General features: G+C 49.0%; 1 protein-coding gene across 2 annotated transcripts in view; it reads right to left on the bottom strand.

The window, feature by feature from the left end:
• Positions 1-320: 320 nt before the first annotated feature.
• Positions 321-8,820, bottom strand: part of SMYD1 (SET and MYND domain containing 1) — a 34,500-nt gene continuing 26,000 nt past the window's right edge. For both annotated transcript variants that reach the window (XM_056857530.1, XM_056857531.1), the window contains 4 exons: positions 7,488-7,580; positions 4,571-4,734; positions 1,721-1,889; positions 321-479 (listed from right to left, as the gene is read on the bottom strand). In XM_056857530.1, coding sequence (XP_056713508.1) covers positions 321-479; positions 1,721-1,889; positions 4,571-4,734; positions 7,488-7,580 — 585 coding nt within the window. The remainder of the gene's footprint in view (positions 480-1,720; positions 1,890-4,570; positions 4,735-7,487; positions 7,581-8,820) is intronic.

Genomic DNA, 8,820 nt, shown 5'->3' with positions numbered 1-8,820 from the left:
CCCTGCCCTTCCGCCACACAATTTCAACGTGTGTGAAGTGGGAGTAATATATGTGGATACGTGAAACAGTGCCAAATGAAAGAAATGTGGGAGCTGTGCGTCGTCATACTCATTTTATTGCATACAACGTTCGATGTATTTTGTGAAATACTTCTAAGTCAACATGAACCTGTAGAGAAAGTGAATCTGGAGCAAGCGTTAACAGGTCCAGACATTCAGAGCCAAATGCCGCTATTTTCTCGCCGGGCCGCTTCCTCCCTGTTCAGGACCCGAAGTGTGGCCGGAATGGGATGGTGTTGAGGGGTCAGCAAGCGAGGTGGTTATTGCTTCTTTTGGAAGAGGCCGGGCGAAACCTCGTTAGTGGGCTCAGGCATGATCTGGATCTTTTGGTTCTGCAGAGCGGCTTCTCTCATTTTGTAATACAAAAATTCATTCTGCTGGAACATGCGCAGTTCCATCTCCGACTGAACTCTCATGGCCTGCGCAGAAGGAAACAGAAAGAAAGGCCTGAGAAAAAAACGATCTTCTGGCTTGGCAGGATCCTGGTGATCCCATTCTTGTGATCGCAGCCTTAATGTTCAGTTTTTCTAACAAACTGCGTTTATTTATTTGCTACCACTTCAGAGACCAGCTTGAAGTGGCTCACAAAGTAAAATATGATAAAATCATAATAACAGAATATAAAATACCATTTCACAAACCATAAAAACAGCCAGCTAGGACATAAAACAGCACAACTTATTTAGCAGCCTAAAACGATAGCCATAAAAAAGCTCACAGACTAGAAGCAAAGCATAAAAACAATTTTAAAAGATGGAACCTCTCAGAGTGAAACTTTTTTTTTTTTTTGCTTGGTGCATAAAAGAGAATCAAGCAGGTGCCACATGAGCCTCAAGTGTGTGTGTGTGTGGGGGTGGCATTCCACAGATGGGGCACCACCACGGAAACAGCCCTGCTTGACACGCCTCACCTCTGAAGGCGGGAGCCGAGAGCAGGTCTTGTGATGAAGGTCTTGGTTGGTGGGCTGGACAGGAGAGGAGGTGGTGCGCGAAGTACCCTGGCCCCCAGCAGTCTAGGGCCCTAAGAACTAGTCATTTGAACTCTACCCCGAAACGGATGGGCAACCTGCACAGCTCTTTTAGTGCATCACTCCAAAACCTTGATTTGCTGCTGCCGTTTGCTACCTGTCCCACCCTGGGGCTGCGTGTTCTGTGTCCGAAGAGGCCAAACGGGATGAGGTCCGTCAGTTACCCACCACAGCGTGATTTATACTCCGGCTGCTCAAAAAGAGCTCTGCGGGGGCCAGGGTACAGAAGGCCCGCCCCACCCTTAGGGCTTGACACCTTATTCAGCCGCCCCTTTGCCTACTCACAACCTCAGGCATAGAGCTGCAGCTACTGGGCTAGGGAGCTTTTTTTGTTTTCTAAAGAAGGTTGAGATCCGGCCAGTCTTGAAATTGACAGAATGCATTTCTTGCACTACAGGCTTTATTTTATTTCTATGTTTTTTGAAAATCTGGCAGCCCAAGCTGCTGCTTGGATTCCTGGCGTCATCTCGGCAGGGGCTCACATAAGCTTCAGCTGAGCTGCAAGCACACAATTCGAATCAGGAAGAGTGTTGCTATGCTGGAACTCATCTTGGCATATTTCAGAGATTCACCACATAAACGACAAACCAGAGCCACCAGCTGGAGCATCCTGCCGTCCCTGCCGTCCCTTACCTCCAGGTCTTTGGTGATGGGGTGGGAGGGGCCATGCGTCACCAGGAGAACGGCGTAGGCCTTGCAGAGCATCTCGTGCCCCACTTCAATGAAGCCGGCGTGCCAATGCGTCACCCCGGTTCTCATCAGGGCCATCCCAAGTTGTGCATTGTTGGGGTGATAAAGTTTCCTGAGGTACAAAAGAAGCCGTTTTACTGGTCTGCATTGCCAAAATTGCATTTGGGGAGGGTCGGATCTGAAGGAAGAGGTCCGGTTGCACCCCATCGACAACAGCTGGCAGGAAGGGTAACCGATCCCCCACCTCTCCTGCCCGCCACGGTGGGCACTACTGGGAGGAGAATGGGCCTCCTTAGATCCCCTCTGCATGGAGAAGCTGCAGCGCTCAGGGAGTTGGATGTCTGAGTGAGGGTGCTGAATAGGCAGAAGCAGAGAGGGGTGTGGATGCATTGGGGAGAAGCAAGGGAGACAGGGAGGGTCAGGCAGGAAAAGGAGGCAGAGGGGGGAAGTTTAAGAGTTGTTTTTTATAAGCCGACTTTCTCTACCACTTAAGGGACAATCAAACCGGCTTACAATCGCCTTCCCTTCCCCTTCCCACAACAGACACCCTGTGAGGTAGGTGGGGCTGAGAGAGTGTGCCTAGCCCAAGGTCACCCAGCTGGCTTCATGAGCAGGAGCGAAGAAACAATTCCAGTTCACCAGATTAGCCTCCGCAGCTCATGTGGAGGAGTGGGGAATCAAACCCACTTCTCCAGATTAGAGTCCAGTGCTCCAAACCACCGCTCTTAACCACTATACCACGCTGGCTCTCAACTATCTGAAGGCCAGCCTGTGCTGCTAGGAACCATGCGCAAGCTTCATTCCTCCCACTGCTCTTTGTTTGGGGTTATTCCTGCAGGGGTGGATTGGCCATTAAGGTAGGGTTGCCAGCCTCCAGGTAGTTCAACCACGTTTCGCTATGGGCTTCATCAGCTACAAGTTCAACAGGAAATAATAAGGATGTGAACCATAATAGGTGCCATCTCGTAATGGACCAGAGTTAAGACCTACAAAGAAGTAACTCTGGTCCATTACGAGACGGCACCTATTATGGTTCACATCCTTATTATTTCCTGTTGAACTTTTGGTAATGAAGCCCATAGCGAAACGTGGTTGAACAATCTAGACGACATGTCCTGGAACATCATCTATAGCTATGGAGTTATTGCCTGTTGTTTTCCAGCTTTACTATTGATTTCTGTTGAGAAAGTTATTTTTATTAGGAAATTTCAACGTATTTAAAAAAAAACCTTACCTGTTGGATTGAAACCTGTTACATTGTGATTACTTGTTTGCTGGAACAACTTTTTTCATCTACATTGTGCATATCCTATTGTATATATTGTACATATTTATTTGCTTTTTGTCACTTCATGAGCACTTTTTTGACACTTTATATAAAATTTGCATTTATATTTGTGTGCTGTTCTTGTTTACCCATACTTACTTCACAGCACAGAGCCTTCTTTTTTGTTGGAACCTCCAGGTACTAGCTGGAGAGCTCCCGCTATTGCAACTGATCTCCAGCCGATAGAGATCAGTTCCCCTGGAGAAAATGGCCGCTTTGGCCATTGGACTCTGTGGCATTGAAGTTCCCCCCCTCCCCAAACCCCGCCCTTCTCAGGCTCTGCCCCAAAAATCTCCAGGTATTTCCCAACCCGGAGCTGGCAACCCTACATTAGGGCCACCAGAAAAGGTCTCGCTGGACTGATGCAAAGAACGGCCCCCAATGCCTGCCAGCCAGCGCCCCCCATGGCCAGTGGGAGGCCTGCTCTTCCTCCCCCCCTCCTTCAGGGAGGGCGGGGCTGGGCATGGGCCAAGCGAGGCCTTTCTAGGGGCATTTTGCCTCCCCACCTGCCCCTGCAATCCCATCCATCTGCATCCAGGTACAGGCCTGCTAGCCAGAGCTCCAGGAGTCTGGAATGGGCTATCAAAGAAGCTCATGAAAACACCCTCCCGCACTCACGATTTTTAGAAAGCATTGGAAGACAGCAGCTGTTTAGAGATCTTTTCCAAAATTTTCCTCTAGAATCATGGGAGGCAGTCAGTGGTAGGATGCCAATTCACGTGTGCAGTTTGTACACTGCCTGATTTTTCAGGAGGAAAGCCAGGATATAGATATTTTAAAATAAATAAAGAGATGGATGGATGGATGGATGGATGGATGGATGGATGGATGGATGGATGGATGGGCAAGCCGACAGGGAGATCTACAAAAGCCAGTTCCCAACAACCCGGCATACTCTAGCAGCACATCCTGACCGGCACAGGTAAGGACACGCCGTCCCACAGTCCTTCTCTGAGGATAAAGAGAACAGGATGTGATCTGAGATGCGACTGGTGGGGGGCGGAGAAAGCACAGGGGCACACCTCCTGCTCAGGCGGGGGTCTCGCCAGGCTCCTGGGGCAGGTTTTGCTGACACAGCAGGGGTGTTCCCAGCAGGGGTGTGACCCAGGACATTATTCCACCTCAATGAGGGGTTGCTACTTACTCCAATAAGAAGAAATATTGTGCTGCTCTTTGAGGCGACTTTGCCACCACCCCTGACTCTGGGTAGACCTGCCTGTGTCAGTAGGGCACCTTACTCAAACATTTGTGGCAGAGGGGTTTTTTTTTGGGGGGGGGATACAGAACACATCTGTGTATGCATTGTACACACATCCAGGTGTTCCTGCAATACAGCAGCGACATGCATCACTGTCATCGTGACGGGCATTTTAGTAGTATGAAAATGAGAGTTTTCTCAGATAATGTTGCCTTCAATACTGTGCACTGCTGAAGGGCAGCCAGAAAAGGACACTTTTGTCACGTACATGTAACCTTCTACCATGCGCTTAGAGTAGCCAGCCGCTTCTTCGATGAGCTGGAGGTAAGAGAGCACTTCAGACAAGATGCTGAGGATCCGAAGCAGGTAAATGTTTGTGTCTCCCAGAACGGGCTCCTGCTTCGCCAAACACTCTCGACACAGCTTCACAACCTAGGAAAATCACAGAAAACACAATGAAAACAGATGCACACGACTAAACATTCTACCTCTACAGCGCATACCTGTGACAACGTCTATTACCTTTAGCATCAGTAGCACATACATTCAGAATGTTATTTATTTATTTAAAACATTTATATGCTGCCTCTTCAGAGACCTGCCAGTGGATGCTCATAACATAAAACCATAAAACATAAGGTCATTTAAATGGACAACTATTAAACCCAGTCAATAATCCTCAGAAGGATAAATGCACATGGAATCCATAGAAAAATAACACTTTTGCTCCAGAGTGGAATAACAGTGACAGAGAAACCCTTCTTTTGACTGCAGTATTGACATACTTTTTTTTGCAACCCCTGGTGGGGTTTTCCCGCAAGAGATGTTCAGAGGGGGTTTGCCATTGCCTGCCTCCCCATGTCATGCCCCTGGCATTCCTTGGAGGTCTCCCATACATATACTAGCCAAGGTCAACCCTGCTTAGCTTCTGAGATCAGGCTAGCCTGAGCTATCCACTCTAAAATGGACCCTGTGGTTGCCTTGGATGTATGCTAGCTTGATCCCTTCCAGAACTAATGTCCCAGGAAAATGTCTCACATCCTGAAAGGCACCGCAGTCCCTCCTACACCAGTCTGATTGAGTGCACAGTGAGGTGATGATAGGGGAGTGTGTCAGCATCTGCCTTAGAAAGCAAACCTCAGAGCTACCCGCACTCAGATTGCCAAAGTATAGCCCAGACAGAAACTCGGGAAGCCTGCTTTGGGTGCAGTCGCCCTTCTCATTTGTTTCTGTCCTGACTTCCAGCAATTGGAGACGTTCACATAGTGTCAGCACAAGATGGCCAACTGTACCAGCTCCAGGTGGAGCACCAGATCAGGTCCGAGGTGCAGGTTATTACCTTAAAGCCTTATACGTTCTGGGACCATCGTATCTGTGGGACCGCCTCTCCCGGTACGTCCCCCAGAGAGCTCTACGCTCTACAAATAACAATCTACTGGTGGTCTCTGGCCCAAAGAGTGTCCGGCTGTCCTCAACTCTCTGCCCTGGCCCCTGCCTGGTGGACTAGCCTCTCCAATGAGACCAGGGCCCTGTGGGACCTTAGGCCGTTCCGCAGGGCCTGCAAGAGGGAGATATTCCGCCAGTTTTATAGCTGAGGGCAGCAATGGTTTAATATCAGTGCTGGCCTCTCAAATCTAACTTTACTCGAACTTTTCAGTCTATGTCATCAGTGATTTAATATCAGAGTTTCCTGGCTGCCCTCCATCCCAGTGCTGGGCCCTGCAGGCTTTATGTTTGGCACCATCTATATACATTAACTGTATTAATTACTTTAATTGAAGCAGAAGTGGGATTGGTTTTATTATAGATTTATGTCGTTTATTGTATATGCTTTTATTGCATATTATTGATGTCGTTAGCCGCCCTGAGCGGGTTATAAATCAAATAAATCACATTTGTTGAGCCTGGCAACACCCTCAAAGCAGCATAAGGAACAAACCATGTATCCTTGTCAGATAACATAGCTAGCAGGGGAATAGGGTTGCCAACCTCCAGGTAGTAGCTAGAGATCTCCCGCTATTACAACTGATCTCCAGCCTATAAGAGATCAGTTCACCTGGAGAAAAATGGCCGCTTTGGCAATTGGACTCTATGGCACTGAAGTCCCTCCCCACCCCAAACCCTGCCCTCCTCAGGCTCCGCCCCAAAAATCTCCAGGTATTTCCTAATAGGAGCTGGCAACCCTACAGTGGAAACACCCACGGGAGCACACACACACACCTGTGGAGTTATGGCCGTGGCTTTGGGGGCTGTAAGCCTCAGGAGGGGTAAATGTAGGTACTCGTATTGTGCCTGTGCTTTTTGAGATTGGAAAAATGGCACGGGAGAAGCAGGAATGCACACCGCCAGAGCCCCCACCCGCCTCACCCACCCCTTCCCATTCACATCAGGGGGGTCTGCCTCAGAACTCCCCCAGACAGTGTCCAGCCCCGGTCCCCCAAGCCTTGGGGGTGAAATGGCTTCCAGGCTCTGCTGGAAACTGATTAACTCTGTAGGAAAGTTCAGAGCTGTCACCTGGTTAAAGACATTTTAGTCAAGTATGACCTTTAGTTGGTTAATCAATAACATTAGCATTAAGGGCATAAGCATAAAAACAATTGTTCTGAAGACATCATTAATTCATTGGTTTCATTAACCCCTTGCGTCTTGCAGACCTAATTTGCAGTCCAGAAGCCCCTGTGGGAAGCAGTGTCACCCGGCTTCCTCTGGCAAGTGGTTCCTGATCACAGCCCTCCCCACCAGACTCAGAGCAGCTCCGCTCAGTCTGAGTTCCTCTCCCCCCACAACCCCTGCTTGGGATGCGCGGGGAAATTCAGCCAGCCAGCACGACTGCAGAAGGGTGACTAAAACCAGCTGTCCTGTCCACCGGGCCACCTCCACCGGGTGCCCGTCATGGCTGAGAGGAGGAGCTAGTCCACTTATGCACAAATAGCCTCCTGCCAGGCCCACGGTGCACCAGGTGGGGGCCCCGTGGAAGCTCACGTGTTCCGGAGAGGGCATTTTCCCAGCTGGCCGGAGTCAGACGTGTCCCTTTGTTGCTGTCCTCAGTCAGAAACTCCCTTCAGGGGATGGAGCCCACATGGGCTTCCATGCCTCCCCCAAGGAGATAAGATGGGAACACCCATTCCTGCACCCTCTCAAACATCTGGAAGGAGGTCTGCACCAGCAGAAGACCTCTAACTTACTTCATGGTAAATCCCCTCTGACCGAGCTTTATTGATCTTTTCCAGAGTGTCCTTGGAGAACTGGATGATCTCTTTCACTTTCTCCTGGGAAGGCTGAAAAAGACAAAGGGCTGTTGAAGAGTGCAACACATGGTGGGTGGAGCCAGATTAAGCTGACGCTGACTTTGGCCCTCTCCTTGGTCCTCGCAACGATAAGGCCCTTTATCTATTTGTTGAGCAATTCACTGGACATGTGGTTGAAACCCCACATTTAGAAGAGAAGAAGAAGAGTTGGTTTTTATATGCCAACTTTCTCTACCACTGATGGGAGACTCAAACCGGCTTACAATCACCTTCCCTTCCTCTCCCCACAACAGACACCCTGTGAGGTAGGTGGGGCTCAGAGAGCTCTAAGAGAGCTGTGACTAGCCCAAGGTCACCCAGCGGGCTTCATGTGGAGGAGTGGGGAAACCAACCCGGGTTCACCAGATCAGAGTCCGCCACTCATGTGGAGGAGTGGGGAAGCAAACCCAGTTCTCCAGATCAGAGTCCACCGCTCCAACACCACTCTTAACCACTACACCATGCTGGTCCCCGGTTTCATTTGTAAAGTGCAGATGCACTGGATCTTTCTTCCACACAGATGTACACATGCACAGGTAGGATATCAACGTGCTCACTGTAACATGTGAATGAGGCTAATGAACATTCAAGCACAACAATCAGTTTCTTAACAGATAACGTCTAAATGAACTTAAGAAGGGTCTCTTGCCTTGGTTCAACAGAAGAAGAAGAAGGAGGAGGAGGAGGAGGAGGAGTTGGTTTTTATATGCTGACTTTCTCTACCATTTAAGGTCAAACTGGCTTACGATCACCTTCCCTTCCCCTCCCCACAACAGACACCCTGTGAGGTAGGTGGGGCTGAGAGCTCTTAGAGAACTGTGACTAGCCCAAGGACTTCATTTACTTTCAGGTAAACAAGGATGCGACTGGCTTGACAAGTCAAAAAGAGGCTGTGGGAGAGGGAACTTATAGAATCTTAGAATGACAGAGTCATATGATTCTATTATTCTAGTTCAGTTCAGTTTTATTGCATGAGGCCAATTATAAAGAATTGACAATAAAAATAAGATACTATAAAACTGGATTGGCACTATAAAAGTTGCGTTTTTAGAACAGTTTAAGACTTGTTTAATTAAAAAGAGAGAGGCTCCCATATTTAACTGTCTAATGTAGGGTTGCCAGCTCTGGGTTGGAAAATACCTGGAGATTTTGGGGGTCGAGCCTGAGGAGGTTGGGGTTTGAGGAGGGGAGGGACTTTAATGGGCTAGACCTTCAAGCATGGCAGTTTGCA

Source organism: Euleptes europaea, chromosome 11 (assembly GCF_029931775.1).
Source record: "Euleptes europaea isolate rEulEur1 chromosome 11, rEulEur1.hap1, whole genome shotgun sequence".
NCBI classification, from domain to species: Eukaryota; Metazoa; Chordata; class Lepidosauria; order Squamata; family Sphaerodactylidae; genus Euleptes; species Euleptes europaea.
The sequence above is the reverse complement of the archived record's forward strand: the minus strand, read 5'-3'. Positions and strand labels throughout refer to the sequence as shown.